Source organism: Choloepus didactylus, chromosome 21 (assembly GCF_015220235.1).
Source record: "Choloepus didactylus isolate mChoDid1 chromosome 21, mChoDid1.pri, whole genome shotgun sequence".
Taxonomy (NCBI): Eukaryota; Metazoa; Chordata; class Mammalia; order Pilosa; family Megalonychidae; genus Choloepus; species Choloepus didactylus.
Genome location: NC_051327.1, coordinates 11,379,017 through 11,398,833, shown reverse-complemented (window position 1 = coordinate 11,398,833; position 19,817 = coordinate 11,379,017). Strand labels below are relative to the sequence as shown.

At 37.8% G+C, this 19,817-nt stretch overlaps 1 protein-coding gene across 2 annotated transcripts in view; it reads right to left on the bottom strand.

Moving 5' to 3' along the window:
- LOC119517865 (S-adenosyl-L-methionine-dependent tRNA 4-demethylwyosine synthase TYW1) overlaps positions 1-19,817 on the bottom strand; it is a 225,480-nt gene that overhangs the window by 21,251 nt on the left and 184,412 nt on the right. For both annotated transcript variants that reach the window (XM_037814927.1, XM_037814929.1), the window contains one exon: positions 17,915-18,025. In XM_037814927.1, the coding sequence (XP_037670855.1) occupies positions 17,915-18,025 (111 nt within the window). The remainder of the gene's footprint in view (positions 1-17,914; positions 18,026-19,817) is intronic.

Here is a 19,817-nt window from a genome sequence, read left to right as displayed (position 1 = left end):
GGTTGTTAGAATTTTGATTGGGATTTCACTGAATCTGTAAATCGCTTTGGATATGACTGATATCTCAACAATATTTAGCCTTCCAATCCATGAACATGGACTGTCCTTCCATTTATTTAGGCCTTCTTTGATTTCTTTTCACAATGTTCTCTAGTTTTCTGTGTATAAGTCCTTCACATCCTGGGTTAGAGTTATTCCTAGATACCTGATTTTTTTAATTGCTATTGTAAATGGATTTTTCCTTCTTGATTTCTTCTTCCAATTGTTCATTGCTTGTGTACAGAAACACTATTGATTTTTGGGTATTGATCTTACACCCCACCACTTTGCTGAATTCATTTAATAGCTCTAGGAGCTTTGTTGTCAATTTTTCAGGATTTTCTGCATATAGGATCATGTCATCTGCAAATAGTGAGTGGTTTACTGCTTCCTTTCCAATTTTGATGCCTTTTGTTTCTTTTACTTGCCTAATTGCTCTGGCTAGAACTTCCAGAACAACGTTGAATAACAGTCATGGCAGAGAGCATCCTTGTCTTGTTCCCAAACAGAGGGAAAGCTTCCAGTCTTTACAATCAAGTAGGATGTTAGCTGTGGGCTTTTCATATATGGCCTTTGTCATATTGAGGAAGTTTCCTTCTATTCCTAGTGTTCTAAGAGTTTTTATCAAAAGAGGATGCTGGATTTTGTCAAATGCCTTTTCTGCATCAACTGAGATCATGTTTTTTCTCTTCATTCTGTTAATGTGGTGTATTACATTAATTGATTTTCTTATGTTGAACAACCCTTACATACCAGTGATAAATCCCACTAGATCATGGTGTATAACACTTTCAATATGCTGTCAGATTTGTTTTGCTAGTATTTTGTTGAGAACTTCTGCATCTATATTCATAAGAGATTTGGTCTGTAGTTTTCTTTCTTACGATATCTTTATCCAGCTTTGGTATAAGGATGATGTTGGCCTTGTAGAATAAATTAGGGAATGTTCCCTCCTCTTCATTTTTTGAGAGAGTTTGAGTAGAACTGGAGTTAAGTCTTCTTGGAATGTTTGGTAAACCTCCCCTGTGAACCATCTGGTCCTGGAATTTTTTTTATTGGGAGGTTTTGGATTATTAATTCAATCTCTTTACTAGTAATTGGTTTGTTGAGATCTGTTTCTTCTTGGGACAGTGTAAGTTTGTGTGTTTCTAAACATTTGTCCATTTCATCATTATATAATTCATTGGCATATAGTTGTTCATAGTATTCTCTTACGGTATGTTTTATTTCAGCCCCGTCATGAGTATAACTACACCAGATCTCTTTTGGTTACTACTTGCAGGGTATATTTTTGTCCATCCTTTCACTTCAGCCTACTTGGATCTTTGACTTTAAGGTGAGTTGCCTGCAGATAGCATATAAATGGATCACACTTTTTTATCCATTCTGTCAATCTCTGCCTTTTGACTGGAGCGTTCAATCCATTTACGCTTAAAAGTCATTAATAACGCAGGAATTTCTTGCCATTTATTTAGCTTTTGTTAAGTCTTATACTTTTTTGTCCCTCAATTCTTCAATCAATGCCTACTTTTATATTTATTTGACTTTTTGTGTTATATCATATTGAGCACCTTCTCTTTTCTACCTGGATATATTTTTCATTTGTTTTCTTTGTGGTTATAATGCGGTTAAATTTAACATCTAAATACATAACAATCATATCTGGTTTGATACCAATTTAAACTTCAATAGCATACACATACACTGTTCCTATACCCCTTTGTCCCATACCTTTTTTTGAAACTTGTTATCAGTTATATCTTTGTACATTTTATGTCCCACACCATAACTTTATCATTACTTTTTTATGCATTTACATTTTTGCACAGAAAAGTTTGAGACATTTTCTGTCATTATTTCTTTGAATATTCCTTCTGTCCCTTTCTCTTTCTTGTTCTCAAAGTCCCATGACAAGACAATACAATACAATAATACTGGAATTTATAATTCCAAATGGTCATCTCTACCAGAGGTCTTTATTTCTTTATGCCACTCTGAAACACTGTCTATTGTCTTTTTCTTTCATTCTGATGAACTCCCTTTAGCATTCCCCATAGGACAGGTCTAGTGGTGATTAACTCCCTAAGCTTTTGTTCATCTGGGAATGTCTTAATCTCTCATTTTTGAAAGAAGATCTAGCTAGATATAAAATTCTTGGCTGGCAGTGCTTTAAGTATTTCAAGCCACTGTCTTCTTGCTTCCATGGTTTCTAATGAGAAATCAGCATTCAATCTAACTGAACTCCCTTATACATAACACGTTGCTTTTCTCTTGCAGCTTTCAGAACTCTTTCCTTGTCCCTAGTATGATCAATACATGATAGTGTGTATTTTTCTTCATGTTTATCCCGTTTGGTGTTCTCTAGGCTTCTTGGATATGCATACTCATGTCTTTTGCTAAGTTTGAGACATTTTCTGCCATTATTTCTTTGAATATTCCTTCTGTCCCTTTCTCTTTCTTGTTCTCAAAGTTCCATGATGCATATATTCGTATGTTTGATGGTGTCCCAGAGGTATCAGGCTATTTTCCCCTCTTCTATTTCTTTTTTCTTTCTGTTTATCAGCCTGACTCAATTCAAGTGTCTTGTCTTTGAGTTCACTGATTCTTTCTTCTGCCAGTTCCAATCTGCTCTTGAAACCCTCCTGGGAATTTTTTTATTTCAGTCATTGTGATCTTCAACTCCAGTTGTTCTGCTTGCCTCCTTTTTAAAATTTCTATCTCTTTAAACAGATTTTCATATTGTTCATTCATTGTTTTCCTGATATCCTTTAGTTCTTTCTCTGTATTTTCCTTCAACTTCTTGAGCCTTTTTAAGACCATTTTTTAAAAGGCTTTGTTCAATATGTCCACATTCTGGAGTTTTCTGGGTATTTATCCTCTTCCTTTGTATGGGCCATCGTTTCCTGTTTACCATATATTTTATTATTTTAAAATTTTAACTTTGGGTCAATTCACTGAGATGTCTGTTTCTTGATTTTGTAACCAGGTGATAAGAAAGAATGTCCTTGAGCTTCAGTCCTCCTATCGGAAAGGTCTGCACAAGGCAATGCAATGTGCACTCTCATTCCCTGTCCTTCTGGGCTTGTCACAGGCTTGTGCTTGTTAGTTGTTTTGGAGTTCGCCTGTTTAAGGGGAATATCCCTCTATTTCCAGGAGACAGACCTTCCTCTCCCAAGTGTTGGAGGTGGCAGGCCTTTGTCCCAGATTGTCCGCCTCTGTAATTTCTTACACTCCTTCTGTTGTCTCAAGCTGCTTTTGTCTAGAGGGCAAACGCTGGGAAAAGGGGCACAGTGGAGAGGAGTTTCCCCAATCAGTCTTTCTCAGCTGAAGCAGGGCCAGGGATCCATGAAGGAGTCGCAAGACCAGTGGCAAAGTGCTCTGTGGAAGGGATTAGGAAGAGTGCCAAGGACTTTTTCCACAGCTTCCCAAAGTTGAGCTTTCTTGGCCTACCCAGCAAATGCAACCCCCCACCCAACCATCTCCTGCAGCACTGAGGAAGCACAACATCTCCATGGCTCCTGAGTCACCACCTTTGTCCCAGACAGGTTGAAACCATGACTACCCTCAAAGCTGGGCCCCTAGGTTTAAGAAGTCGCTAACCAAAAGCTGTAATCAGGGATTGGCCGTCCTATCCCTGGACTTGGGGAAGAGGACTGTTACGTCCCTTTTTGTCATGAGTGAGCTGGACACCATGGAGACCCAGTATCAACCATGCAGAGAGAGAAATCTACTGATCTTTACCGTAATTTACCAGCCTCTTCCTCCTGCTCTTCCCTGGAATCTGTACAATGTTCTATTGGCCTCCAGAGTTTCAAATTAGTTGTATCAGACAGTTCCTGCCTATCTAATAGTTGTTCTGCTGGAAGGACTGAATCCTGAAGCTCCCAACTATACCATCTTCCCATAACCCTCCTCTATTATTATTTTTAAAACTCTTCCATTTTAGAAAATTTTCACCATCATTAACAAGGCAACAACAAGAAAAAGTTCCTTTTAGGCATTAAATAGTTTAACCCTATCGAATAGGAAGCATGCCGACTCCATTTACTAATTTTCATTTCAGACATGCGAATTATAAAAGTAAGAAGTTGTGCTTGTTTGAATCTGTTATGCACCCCATAAAAAGACTATGTACTTTTAATCTACTCTTGTGGGTGCAGACCCATTGTGGGTGGGATCTTTTGATTAGATTGTTTCCATGGAGATGTGACCCCATCCATTCAAAGTGGGTCTTAATTAGTTTACTGGAGTCCTTAAGAGAGGCTCAGGGAGAGAGCAAGTGCTCAAAGTTGATACAGATCCAGATGCTTGGAGATGAAGCCCAGAGTTTGTCTCAGAGAAGCTAACAGAGGCCAGATGCTTAAAGAGAAACACTGGAAGAAATAAGCAAGGAAGCACAAGAGCTGAGAGAGAGAAGCTGTGACAGAAGAAAGACAGTGAGAGAGAGAAAAAGGGACAGAGACAAAGAAAAAGAAAAAGAGAGAAACAAAAAAGAAAAAAAAAAAAGAATAAAAAGGTCACTATGTGATCCAGCCAAGTTGCTTTTTAACAGAGGTTTTACTGCCAACAAAAAATTGAGGCAGCATTCTTTAATAGCTAAATAATGAATTAATAAACTAATCCCAAGGTTTTCTTAAGGCAGCACAAACACTTTCAGAGGTAATTTCTATCTCTGCATCATTAGGGCTTTTGCCAAGAGTAGCCTTTTGAAATTAAGAGCAATTTCAAAAGAAAAACACTAAGTGCCCTTTACCTGGCCAGAGATAAAGTGCTATGCATGCAGAGAACAGTTCCCAAATTCCCACTCTTCCAGGGTATTATAAAACAGGAAGCTATACTTACTAAGAGACAGCTATGAAATTCTGAAATATCTTCTGATATAAAACACCATTCAGCTCCTTTAACACAAACTGGAAAGAGTGGAGTTGGTTTTCAGAGAAAGGGTGAATATGCACATCACTTTCTCATGTCTAGGGGATACTTAGTTGCCCTGGAAAACTGTATACCCCTTAACTCTCCAGAGCTTTAACTGCATCTCATTCTGATGACTTCCAACATTATTTCTACCCTATCTCATCCCTGAAAACTCCAGACCTGTAATAGTGGCCTATTTGTACCTATATTTGGATATTTAAAAGACATCTCAAATTCAACATGGCCAACAGAGAAATCATGATTATTCCCCAAACTTGCACCTCTGCCCACTGGTTTTCTCCGTATTAGTAAACTTTCCATCCTCCACTCAATTGTGTAAGCGAAAAGCCTAAGCATTATTGATTCCTTTTGTTCTTTCGCCTCCATATCTAATCTAGCAACAAATTCTATGGATCCGACTTCCAGAACTTATCCCAAATGCACCTGCTTCACTCCAACTATTTAACTAGCCTTCCCCAAGCCATCATATCTCTTCCCTGGATTAGCAGCTTCCTAACTGGTCTCCCTACTTTCAAGACTGACCATCTTTAACCCATTCATGACAGCAGCCAGGGTGATATTTTCAACATCATAAATCAGATCATGTCACTTCCCTGATTATAAAACCGTTTCCCAGTGTACTTAGTTTTAAGAACCCATTAAGCTTAGCATAAGATCCAATTCCCTTATTCTAGGCCAATAAAGTCTGGCCAAGCCCACCTCCATGATTCACCCTGAACCACAGCCAACCCCAAGCACTCTGCTCCTACCTCAGGACCTCTGCACTAACCTAGCTGTCTGCACAGAATGCTCTTACGCCAACCCTTTGCATATTGGGTTGCTTCTTACTACTTTAGCATCCATTTTTAAAATGTCAACTACTGATGTCATCAACATGAGACATCCCCTGAAAAAGCCTCTCCAGAGATTTAGCAAATTAAAGGACAAATTCCACTTGCTTAGAACTCTAGAGGAGAATAGATACTAGAAAACAACTCCACAAACGCAGAGTCAAAGAAACAGAAAAATCTTAGGTAGGAGAACTCCATCCCAGACTGCTGGTCAGTTCCCATTTCCCATCTCCCTCACTCAATCTCATGTAGTTTGGGATTAAAACAGAAGTGGCACAGCATGGCTCCCTCCAACCATGACAGAGCTGTAGAGGGATTCACAGTAGCGAGTTAGAACTCCATGCATATCCAGGCACAGGGACCTATGTCTGTAGAGATCCAGGAAGGAACACAAGCCGCTGAGGAGTGCTGCATACAAAAGAGCCCTCAGGGTGGGTGGGGAGAGAGACCACTATAGAAAGGCTGGTAAGAACTGTTGTGACCCCACTCAATACAGTTTCAGTTGGCTGGACAACCTAAAGGCACAATGGACTTCTCTGAAGTGACCCACCTTTCTGGATTAACCCCATCTGGCTCCCTGGGGTTGGATACACTAATGGGAAAGAAACTGGAGGTGGGAAAGCCTCACAGAAAAAAAAAGGAGGGGTGTTTAAAACTGAACTGCTGTAAGATAGGACAGGTCCCAGAACCAAAAAGTATAAGGAAAAGGGGGCACTGAGTGAACAAAAGAATTTAAACAAATCATAGAAGCTGGGGAGAAAAGTTTGTACAAAAACAGAACAGGTCAAGGTTTCCAGAGAAGGAACAAAGGAAAGGAAGATCTCTCCAGGAGTTTAAACAATTGCACAAAAAGTGCAATCTCAGAAACCACACCATATATACTGGGAAATAATCAGATGAAGAAGAGCTGAGGAAATCTAAACAGGTAAACACGGGCTACTTTAAAGGTCTAGAGTGAGTTAGTCCAAGCATCAAAGAAGAGCCTTAACACAAAGCCAATCAACAAGAAAACCCTAACCAAGAGAGAGAAACAGACATTCAGAGTTACCTTATCAAGATAATAAGATGCCTACACGTCAGCAAAAAATTACAAGCCATACTAAGAAAAAGGAGGATATGGCTCAGTCAAGGGAACAAATTAAAACTACAGAGGAGATTCAGAAGCTGGAACAACAAATAAATGATATTCAAACAAATCTACTAAATCAATTCAAGGAGATGAAGAAAAATATAAACAAAGAGATAATGGATATTAAGAAGTCAACATGTGAACATAAAGAAGAATCTAAAAGTATAAAAAGAAACTTAACAGAAAATATGGGATGAAAGGCACAACAGTAGAGATTAAAAATACACTAGAAACATACAACAGCAAATTTAAACAGGCAGAAGAAAGAATCAGTGAATTAGAAGACAGGACAATCAAAATTGTAAGTCAGAAGAACAGATAGAGAAAGGAATAGAAAAAATTGACCAGTGTGTCAGATATTTGAGTAATAGCATGAAGCACACAAACATATGCATCACGGGTGTCCCAGAAGAAGAAGAGAAGTGAAAAAGGGCAGAAAGATTATTTGAGGAAATAATGGTCAAAAACTTCCCAAGGCTTATGAAAGACATTAAACATACATGTTTAAACTGAACAAATCCTAATAGACCTACTCTGAGATATGTACTAATCAGAATATGAAATGGCAAGGATAAAGAGAGAATTCTGAAACCAGCAGGGAAAACCAATTCATCAAAATAAGGGATCCTCAATAAGAGTAAGTGCCAATTTCTCATCAGAAACCATGAAAGTGAGAAGGCAGTTGTACGATATGTTTAAGATACTGAAGCTGTCCTATAAAAAGAAATCGAACAGGACCTAAAAAAATGGAAGAACAAACCATGTTCATGGACTGGAAGACTAAATATAATTAAGATGCCAACTCTACCTAAACTGATTTATAGATTCAATGCAATGCCAATTAAAATCCCAACAACTTACTTTGCAAAAATAGAAAAACCAATAACCAAATTTATTTGGAAGGGCAAGGTGCCCCAAATAGCCAAAAATATCTTGAGAAAGAGGAACAAAGTGGGAGGTCTCACACTACCCGACTTTGAAGCATATTACAAAGCTACACTTCTCAAAACAGCATGGTACTGGCATAAGGACAGAGATACCAACCAATGGAATGGAATTGAGTGTTCAGAAATAGACTCTCGCATCAATGGACAACTGATCTTTGATAAGGCAGTCAAGCCAAAGCAACTGGGACAAGAAGCCTCTTCAATAAATGGTGCTTAGAGAACTGGATATCCATTTCCAAAAGAATGAAGGAGGACTCCTACCTCATACCTTACACAAAAATTAACTCCAAGTGGATCAAAGACCTAAACATAAGAGCTAAGACCATAAGACTCTTAGAAGAAAATGTAGGATAATATCTTAAAGATCTTGTGATAGGAGGTTGTTTCCTAGACCTTATATCCAAAGCACGAACAACCAAAGAACAAATAGACAAATGGGATTTCCTCAAAGTCAAACACTTTTGTGCATCAAAGGACTTTGTTAAAAAAGTAAAAAGGCAGCCTACACAATGGGAGACAATATTTGGAAACCACATGTCAGATAAGAGTTTAATATCCCAAATACATAAAGCAATCCTACAACTCAACAACAGAAAGACAAAACAACCCAATTAAAAAATGGGCAAAGGACACAGACAGACACTTTTCTGAAGAGGAAATACAAATGGCTCAAAAACATAGGAAAAATTGTTCAACTTCACTGGCAATTAGGGAAATGCAAAACAAAACCACAATGAGATATCATCTCACACCTACCAGAATGGCCATTATCCAAAAAACAGAAAATTACAAATGCTGGAGAGGATGTGGAGAAAGAGGCACAGTTATTCATTGCTGGTGGGAATGCAGAATGGTGCAACCACTCTGGAAGACAGTGTGGAGGTTCCTCAGGAAGCTAACTATAGATCTGTCATATGACCCAGCTATTCCATTGCTAGACAAATGGGATCAAATGAACTGCAAGTTAAGACATAAAGGGACATTTGTAAACTGATGTTTACTGTGGCATTATTCACGATTGCCAAGACAAAGAAACAGCCCAAATGTCCATCAACGAATGAGTGGATAAACAAACCATGGTCTATACACATGGTGGAATATTATACAGCTGTAAGACAGAACAAAGACATGAAACATATAATAATGTGGATGAACCTTGAGGACATTATGTTGAGTGAAGTTAGCCAGAAACAAAAGGACAAATACTGTATGGTCTCACTCATAGGAATTAACATTAGTGAGCAAACATTGAGAGTTAAAAGCTGACAATACAGGCTACCAGGAGATAGAAAGAGGGTAGAGATCAGGCATTTGATGCTGAAAGACTACAGAATGTTCAGCAGGATTGATTGTAGAGATCCAGAAGTAGATAGCATAATACTGTGTGATGGTAGATGTCTGTGAGTAAGGCTGAAAGAGGTGGGATAGGGAAATGTATGATACCAGAGATAAAGATAGATGATGAAGACTGGGACTGTACAACTTGGCAAAAACTGGAGTGGCCAATGACTGTTACTAAATGTACAAATATAAAAATGTTCTCACGTGGGAAAACAAATGAATGTCAACCATGAAGAGTGTTGAAAAAGGGATGGTATTTGGGAAAAAAAGATAATCAAAGCAAACTGGAGTCTATGGTCAACAGTAATATTGTAATATGCTTCCATTAAATGTAAAAAGGCAATATAAAAAAAAATAAGGGAGAGTTTAAAGTACTCACAGATAAACAGAAACTGTGCGAGCTTGTCAATGAGAGATCTGCCCTGCAAGAATTACTACAGGGATTTCTGAAGGTTGAAAGGAAAACACAGGAGAGAGTAGCTCGGAGTAGTGTGAAAAAGTGATAACTAAAAGGGTAAATGTAAAACCCCAAAGTATGGAAGCCTCAATATACAACTCTACTGTTAAATTCATATGAAACTCAGAATACAATTGAACAAGAAAAAGACATATTTCCTGACAACAGACATGAAAAATATGAAGTGGTAAAGTGGGACAAAACAATACAAAGAGGGGAAACAGAGAGACATGGGAGCAAAGAACATGTATGCTATTGAAGCGAAGTTAATACCTTCTCAAAATGGTACATTATAGATGTAGGTTGTGTAATAAAAAATCCCAGGGTAACCAGAAAGTATTTAAAAATATATATCAAAACAGAAATTAGAAAGGGATCAGTCAGATACATTAAAAAAGACCAACTATACCAAAAAGGAGGTTGTAATAAAGGAAAAGAGAGACAAAAAAAAGATATGACATATAAAAACCAAGGGACAAATTGGCTCAAGTAACTACTACCTTTACAGTAATAACACAGAATGCTAATGGGTTAAACTCCCGAGTCAAAAGACACAGGTTGGCAGAATGGATAAAAAAGCATGATGCAACTATATGTTGCTTACAAGAGACTCAACTTAGACCTAAAAACACAAATAGGTTGAAAGTAAAAAGCTGGAAAAAGATACTCCTTGGAAAGAATAACCAAAAAAGACTTGAGGTAGCTGTACTAATATTGAACAAAACAAACTTTAAGTCAAAATCTGTTGTAAGAGACAAGGAAGGACACTGTTTACTATTAAAAGGGACAATCCACTAAGAAGAAATAACAATCATAAATATTTATGCACGGAATCCCAGTGCTACAAAATACATGAAGCAAATACTGACAAATTTGAAGGGAAAATAGACACCTCTATAATAGCTGGAGACTTCAATACCACATTCTTATCAATAGATAGACGGTCTAGACAGAAGGTCAATGAGGAAACTTGAATAATATAATAAATGAACAAGACCTAACAGACATATACAGAATATTGCTCCCCACAAACAGCAGCATATATATTCTTCTCTAATGCACATGGATCATTCTCCAGGACAGAACACATGTTGTGTCACAAAGCGAGTCTCAATAAATTTAGAAAGACTGAAATCATACAAAGCATCTTCTCTGACTATAATGGAATGAAGCTGGAAATCAGTAACAGGTGGAGAATAGGAAAACCTGCAAATATCTGGAAGTTAAATAACACTCAATCAGTGGGTCAAAAAAACTGCAAGAGAAATCAGTAAATATCATGAGACAAATGAAAACAAGAACACAACATATCAAAACCCATGAGATGCAGCAAAGTGGGGGCTGAGAGAGAAATTTATAGCCCTGAACACTTACATTAAAAAAGAAGAAAGAGCTAAAATCAAAGACAAGATCAACATGCAAAAATCAGTATTGTTTCCCATGATTACATGCAACTTTGAATAGGAAGTGATATCTAGTAGGTTTGTACAGATTAGTGTGAAATAGAGATACATCCCAGAGTCATCTGAGCAGAGAATAAAAATATATATGCAGGCCCCCCTGAGGAGCTGGGGGAAAATGCGGAAGTGTTAGACTTCCTCACTTGGGTTGTTGATGTTCTCATAAACATTAAGGACTGACGATTTGGTATGCTGAGTCCTCTATCTTGGGGCTTGCCCTTGTGAGGCTCGTTGCTGCAAAGAGGGACTAAACTTGCTTATATTATGCCTAAGAGTATCCCCCTGAGTGCCTCCTTGTTGCTCAGAGGTGGTTCTCTCTCTCTCTAGCTAGGCCAACTCAGCAGGTGAACTCATTGCCTGCCTCCCTACATAAGACCTGACTCCCAGTGGTGTAAATCTCCCTGGCAACGCAGGATTTGACTCCCAGGGATGAACCTGGACCCAGCATCATGGGATTGAGAACATCTTCTTGACCAAAAGGGGGAAGTGAAATGAAACAAAATAAAGTTTCAGTGGCTGAAAGATTTCAAATGGAGTCAAGAGGTCACTCTGGTGGGCATTCTTATGCACTATACAGATACCCCTTTTTAGGTTTTAGTGAATTGGAATAGCTAGAAGTAAATACCCGAAACTATCAAACTCCAACCCAGTGGCCTTGACTCTTGAAGACAATTGTATAACTATGTAGCTTATAAGGTGTGACAGTGTGCTGGTGAAAACCTTGTGGATCAGACTCCTTTTACCCAGTATATGGATGGATGAGTTAGAAAAATGGGGACAGGGCCTAAATGAAGATTGGGGTGAGATGGGGGGGATGATTTGGGTGTTCTTTTTTACTTTTGTTTCTTATTCTTATTTTTATTCTTTCTGGCGTAAAGAAAATGTTCAAAAATGGATTGGGATGATGAAGGCACAACTATACGACAGTACTGTGAACAGCTGATTGTACACTATGGATGATTGTATAGTACGTGAATATATTCTCAATAAAACTGAATTTTAAAAAAATCAGTAGTGTTTCAATACACTAGAAATGAACAATCTCAGGAGGAAATCAAGAAAAAAAATCCATTTACAATAGCAACTAAAAGAATTAAGCATCTAGGAATAAATTTAACCAAGGATGTAAAGAACTTCTACACAGAAAACTACAAAACATTCCTCAATGAAATCAAAGAAGACCTGAACAAATGAAAGGACATTCCACGTTCATGGATTGGAAGATTATTGTTAAGATGTCAATTCTATTCCAAATGATTTACAGATTCAACACAATCGCAAGCAAAATTCCAACAGACTACTTTGCAGAAATGAAAAAGCCAATTATCAAATTTATTTGTAAGAGTAAGGGACTTTAATAGCCAAAAACATCTTGAAAATGAAGAATGAAATTGGAAGACTCAAACCTCCTGACTTTAAAGCATATTACAAAGCCACAGTGGTCAAAACAGCATGGTACTGGCACAAGGATAGATACATCAGTGAATGGAACTGAATTGATTGAGTTCAGAAATAGACCCTCACACCTATGGCCAACTGATTTTCAACAAGGCTGCCAAGTCCATTCAATTGGGAAAGACAGTCTCTTCAATAAATGGTGCAAAGAAAACCGGATCTCCATTAGAAAATGAAAGAAGGAGAACCCCCTAACCCACACCTTATAGAAAAATCAACTCAAAATGGGTCAAAGACCTAAATATAAGATCCAGAACTATCAAGCTCCTTAAAGGAAACATAGGGAAGCATCTTCAAGACATTGTGTTAAGCAACGGTTTCTTAGACTTTACAACAGCAGACGCAACGAATGAAACTATGGATAAATGAGACCTCTCAAAATTAAAAACTTAAACCTTTTGCACATCAAAGGACTTTGTTATGAAAGTAAAAAGGCAATCTACTCAATGGAAGAAAATATTTGGAAACCACATATCCAATAAAAGTTTAATATCCAGAATATATAAGGAAATTCTTCAACTCAGCAATAAGAAGACGAACAACTCAATTAAAAAATGGGCAAGACCTGAATAGACATTTCTCCAAAGAGGATATACAAATGGCTAAAAAGCACATGAAAAGATGCTCAACACTACTAGCTATTAGGGAAATGCAAATCAAAACCACAATGAGGTATTATTTCACACCCATTAAAATGGCTACTATTTAAAAAAAAACAGAAAATTACAAGTGTTGGAGAGGATGTGGAGAAATAGGAACACTCATTCATTGTTGGTGGGATTGTAAAATGGTGCAGCCATCGTGGAAGGTAGTTTGGCAGTTCCTCAGGAAACTAAACATAGAATTACCATATGACCCAGTCATTACTATGTGTTTCGGTTGCTAAAATTGCCAGAATGCAGTATACCATAAATGGATTGTCTTTTAAAATGGGGGTTTATTAGTTTGCAAATCTAAGGCTATGAAAATGTCCCAACTAAGGCACCAACAGGATGACACCTTCTCTGAAGAAAGGCCAACGGCATCTGGGGTTCCTTTGTCACATGGGAAGGCACGTGGCCGGAGTCTGCTGGTCCTCTCCTGGGGTTAGCCTCTGGTTTCCATGGCTTTCTCCAAAATGTGTCTGGGCTTCAGTCTTAGCTTCTCTCTTACCTTCTCCCAGGGGCAAACTCTGGATTACATATCTTAGCTTCTCTCTTAAATGTCTCTGCCTTTTATCCTCTCATAAAGGACTCCAGTAAAGACAATTAGGACCCACCTAGAATGGGGCACGGTCACATCTCCATGGAAACAACCATCAAAAGTTCCCACCTGACAATAGGTCTGCAGGCACAAGATTAGATTAGAAGAACATGACTTGGGGTACATAACAAATTTAAACCAGCACACTAGGTATATACCCAGAGGAACTGAAAGCTGGGATTTGAATGGCTATTTGCACACCGATGTTCGTAGCAGCATTATTCACAACTGCCAAAAGATGGAGGCAACCCAAGGGTCCATCAACTGAAGAATGAGTAAACAAAATGTGATACATACATACAATGGAATATTATTCAGCTGTAAAAAGGAATGAAGTCCTCATGAATGTGACAACATGGATGAATCTTGAGGACATTATGCTGAGTGAAATAAGCCAGAGTGAATAAGCCAGTGTAAGCATTCAGTTTTAGGGTGAAATATGATTCCATTATATGGATATAACACATTTATTTATCCATTCACCAGTATATGGGAATTTGTTTTTTTTTTCCTACTTTAAAACTATTTGTGCCAGTTTGGAACTGTTATGGACCCCAGAAGAACCAGGATCTTTTAACCCAATCTTATGTTGGAACCTTTTGATTAAGTGTTTCCATGGAGAAGTGACTCATCCAACTGAGGGTGATAACTGATTGAATTATTTCCATGGAGGTGTGGATGCAGCACACTCGGGGTATGATTAATTCAATGGAGTATTTAAGAGAGCTCAAGAGCTGACACAGATGCTGACACTTGGAGATGCTTGGAGTTGCAGACAAAGGACGTCTGGGGATGCTAAGCTAAGAGATGAAGCACAGAATTTGCTCTGAAGAAGCTAAGAAAGGACCCCCAGATGCTTAGAGAGAAATGCCCTGGGAGAAAGAAGCAAGGACACACAGGAGCTGAGAGAGAGGAGCTGAAACACAACCTGAGACAAGCAGACACCAACCACATGCCTTCCCAGCTGACAGAGGTGTTCTGGACACTGTCTGCCTTTCTTCAGTGAAGGTATCCTCTTGTTGATGCCTTAGTTTGGACACTTTTATGGCCATAGAACTGAAAATTTGTAGCCAAATAAATCCCTGTATAAAAGCCAATCCATTTCTGGTGTTTTGCATAATAGCAGCATTAGCAAACTGGAACAGCTGCTATGAGTAATGCTGCTATAACCATTCACATATAAATTACTATGTGGTCATGTTTTCACTTCTCTTGCGTGTAAAACTAGGAATAGAATTTCTAGGTCAAATAGTCTATATCTAGCCTTTTGAGGAACTGTCATCCTGTTTTCCAAAGTGGCAGCACAGGTTTACATTCCCACTAACAATGTCCAAGGGTTCCAATTTCTCCATATCTCCACCAACAGTTGTCATTATCTGTTTTTGTTTTTTTTTTTATCATAGCCATTCTAGGGAGGCTGAAGTGACAGCTCATTAGGCTTTTAATTTACATTTCTCTAATAATTAATGATGTTGAGTAACTTTTTATGTGCTTATTGGCCATTTGTATATATTCTTTGGAAGAATCTCTATTTGATCCTTCGTTCATTTTTAAAAATGGGTTACCTGTCTTTTTATTATTGAACTATAAGAGTTCTTTAAATCTTCTAGACATATGTCCCTTATCAGATATAGGATTTGTAAATGTTTTCCCCATTCTGTGAATTGGGCTTTCATGCTATTTACAATTTTTAATAGTGAAAGAAGGAAACAACCCAAATGGCCAATATTAGATGCCTGACAATAAAGCACAGTTCATCCACACAATCAAAGACTATGCAGGCATTAAAGGAATGAAGCATATCTCTATATTCTCATGAGGTAATCATACAGATATATTACTGGGTATAAGCAGAAATGTGTACCATAGGTACTAAGGATCTAAGGGGCTGGGGGAATTTATATGCTTATATTCATATACATGATTATACTAAGAAAAATGAAAGGATAAACCATAACTGTCTTTGCCTAAAAGTGGAGGGATGGGGTAGATGGAGAAGAATGTGGGATAGAAGTTAAAACATCTCTTGTTTCATAAATTTGACTTTAAGACCTTGTAACTATTTTACATAATTATCAAACAAACAAAAAAAAACAATCCCTAAAAATTGAAAGCAATTGGAAAAAAATGAACCTAACAGTATACTGAGCTGTTGACATAATCACACGGGGAAGAGTATTTCAAGTGACTTTAAAGCACAGGAATTTTATCAAATATCCCTAAAGGAACATACACAAGTGACCAAAAAAAAAAAAAAAAGCACACAAAATTTTAAACTGCTTTCAGTAACCACATTGTTGGAGTAGTGGTTGGTATTATTATTATGAGACTATTACATTATGGGATAAAGCAAATGTGAAATTATGTTGTTTCATTGAGATTTTCAGCAGGAGAAATGGAAAAAAGGTAGAAGAGTTTAAGTAAAAATCTTGCAACCCTGAATCTGAACTGGAAACAAGGGTATTAGCTCATGATATATTTTCTCTTAAAAAACTTCTCTGTTTTAGCTAAGCTCTGTCAACAGAAAAGGCCTTGACATAATAATGAACCCAATGGAGCTGGGCATCCTAGTACCTAGACTAAGGATTCTACATTTAAAAAAAGAAAAAAAAGGAACTAAAAGAAACAGAGATTCCGAGTCAGGGGCAGAAAATGTACCAAATGGGCCTGGAACATCATGCCATACTAGAAAGCAAGGGTCATGTGTAAAAGACTCAAGAGCCCATTTGAAGAGTCTCCAACTGGCCAAAGATGAGATAATTTGAGAATCAATGAGAATAATAACTATAGTGGCCTGAAATATATTAAATATTTTTAAATCAATGAGTTAATAATTATACAAGAAAATAAAAATGAAACACCTCATGGATCAGTTCTGGATGCTGTTAAGGAACCAATTTATTATTTTGAAAATGAGGAAATAAAGGGAAAGAATGCCTTCTCTATATGAATTATAATATCTCAGGGTGATCAGAGGGTTGACTAGGGACGATTCTATTTACAGAAATATTTCAGCTAATAAATGAGAAAGAAATGACAGAATTAGCATTCTACCATTTTGTAATCCCTAATGCATTAATAGATTTATGCAGTGATTACTGGCTATCACCATCAAACACAAAAAAGAAAACCAGACGTTATATACTTCCTGATGGTAGCATACAATACCACCAATGGAATATTCTTGAAACATACACACACACACAAACTTGGACCTGATAAATTTACTCTAGATGTAACTACTATTCCATGGGAAATAGAGGGACAGAAGAACATGTTAAAAGGCACCAGGAGGATGCAATTACTAAAATCTCAAATATAGGGAACTAGACAGGATAAATGATCTGGTTTCTTCAATTCTTCAAATTACAAGGGGGAAAAATATAGACAGAAGAGGAACTGATAAGACTAAAAGAAATTTCAGAGGTAAACAATCCAGTTACAATGTATAGTCCTTCTTTAGATCCTGATTCTAAAATCCTGTTTAAAAACAAAGACTGAATCAGGAAAATTTGAACCCTACATATTCCAATAATAGATCACTGTTAAATGTTTTTAGGTGAGAATGGTATTCTGGATAAGCATTTTTTTTTTTTAATATTTGTATTTATATATATATATATATTTAGAGAAATAAACTAAAATAGCTATATATGTTGTTGGCTTGCTTTAAAATAATCTGGTATAAAAGCAGAAAAAATGGATAGGGGTACAGCTGAAACTAGACTGAGTTGGTCATGATTTGATAATTTTTGAAGCTGGTTGATGGTAGATGGGGGGGTCATTAAACTATTCTCCCTACTTTAGTATATGATTGAAATTGTCCATTAAAAAAAAAGTGTTCTTTTTAAAGCTACCTACTGAAATATAAATGATGAAAGAACAAGGGTTCTGTCTTCTTCACTGCTGTTACCCACAGTGCATAGAGAAGTATGCCAGGTTCTTGATTATTATTTCAGAATGAATAAATAAAACAATTACCTTGGGCCTCCTTAAAAAAGTTTTAAAAGATTTTAATTCCTTTGTGGCCAGTAAGGCCCCAGGGTTGAACGTGTGGGAGATTCCCTAGCAGAGCTCACCTTCACCTCGATGAAGTCGGGCCTCCCGAGGGCCACCAGCTCCGCGTAGGCCTGCAGCTCGTCCACATTCCAGGCTTTCACCAGTGTCAGCCTGTAGACAGTACGCTGTTGCTGGAAAAAAGGAAAAGCCACGCATTAACCAAGCAGATGCCCCATACTAACCAAAGAGGATTCTCAAGGTTTTTAACCCCCAGATAACCCAGGTAGAATGAAACCCCGCACAACCTTCTGTAAATCAAAGTTATATTATGTGGAAAGATGGAAAAATGTAAATGATGTAATAAAATTCCCTAGGAAAGAACAGATGCTGACATATTTCTTTTCTCTCTCTAACAATATCTAACACTATATTAGGAACACCAAAGTTTCTTTTTTTATCTCAGCATATTTATATTTGACATATTTATCTCTCATGCTGTTTTGATTACTGTAGCTTACTGTTAAGTCTTAAAGCTGCGTTGTCCTTGCTCTGACATTGTTCTTCTTTAGAATTGTTTTGGCTATCTTGTTCTATTGCCTTTCAATACAAAATTAAGAATCAGTTTTTCAATATCTACCAAAAGTTGCTTGACAGATACACACTGAATTAGATTTAGTAAGAAACAGTTAGTTGATCAAATGATTTTCGGGTGTGGAAAATTAATTTAAATAACCCTAAGATTTTCAGGTACTCACCACTTGAGTTGTTAATGACAAGAATTTCTAATTACTCTTCTCTTTCCTGCTTTCTAATTATTTTATGATTTCATGGAATTTCTTGTTAGTAGAAAAGGCACATTTATGAACTGTCAATGTTGCCATTTGTTTACCATGTAATCTCAAAAGAGATATTGGCTTTCTGAAAGGCAAGTTAGACAAGAGTTATCAAAGCTATATGCCCTTTAACTTGTTAGGTCCCTTCCAGGAATCAACCCAAAATAAACTTTAATTTTTGAGTAAAAATTCAAAGGCTTATTTTTGAAATCTCGAGGCAACAATATTCAGGACGGTGTAAAATCTAAAGCTAGATCCCCATCTCTTGAGTGGTGCAGGACCTGTGACTTAACTCTAACCAACAGAATATGGCAAAGGTAATGGGGTGTACATGGTTATGTGTACTTGACTGCGTGGTTGCATCATTTAAGACCGTAGCACCTATCTTCTGGAGCCTCAGTCTGTGTCTCTGGCTTTGGGGAAGCAAGCAGCCATGCTGGGGAACCCCATATGTAGCAAGGAACTGCAGCTGACCCCTAGGAGTTGCAAGTGGCCTCCAGCAGACTAGTAAGAGACTGAAGCCCTCAGTCCTACAACCACGAGGAAAGGAATTCTGCCAAAACCCTGAATGTGCTTGGAGGTGAACCCTTCCCTAATTGAGCCTTAGAGGACACCACAGTCCTGGCTGACACCTGGAAGGGACCTACCAAGTCAAAGGATGTATAGCTTTGATGACTGCAGTCTGGCAGACTGAGTTATGTACCCCAGAAAAAGAGATGTTCTTAATCTTAATCCATTCCTGGCCCCCATTCTGATGCTTGCAGAGGGTGGGGCTTAGGCCCCAGTATTTGGGGAGACCATGGCTGCAGTGCAAGCATTTGGAAAGGGTCGGGCTACCACTCCAGCAGGCTCCGGGAACCAAGCACCAATCCACAGACGATTCTCAGACCTTGCAATGTAATGGAGTTTGCCCTGCTGGGTTTCAGACTGTGACCAGCTTGGGCACCTACCCTGCTCTCCCCAGAAAGTCTCATGTGGCTACTTTATACCCTATAGGCACAAATGTGGCATTATTAGTATTGACATTTGAACTAATTTGGGGTAGGGTGTTGTGGTAGATCGAATCATGTACCCCAAGAAAGGACCTGTTCTTAATCTTAATCAACGTGCCTGTGGGTGTGAAATCATTTGCAAATAGTATCTTTGAAAA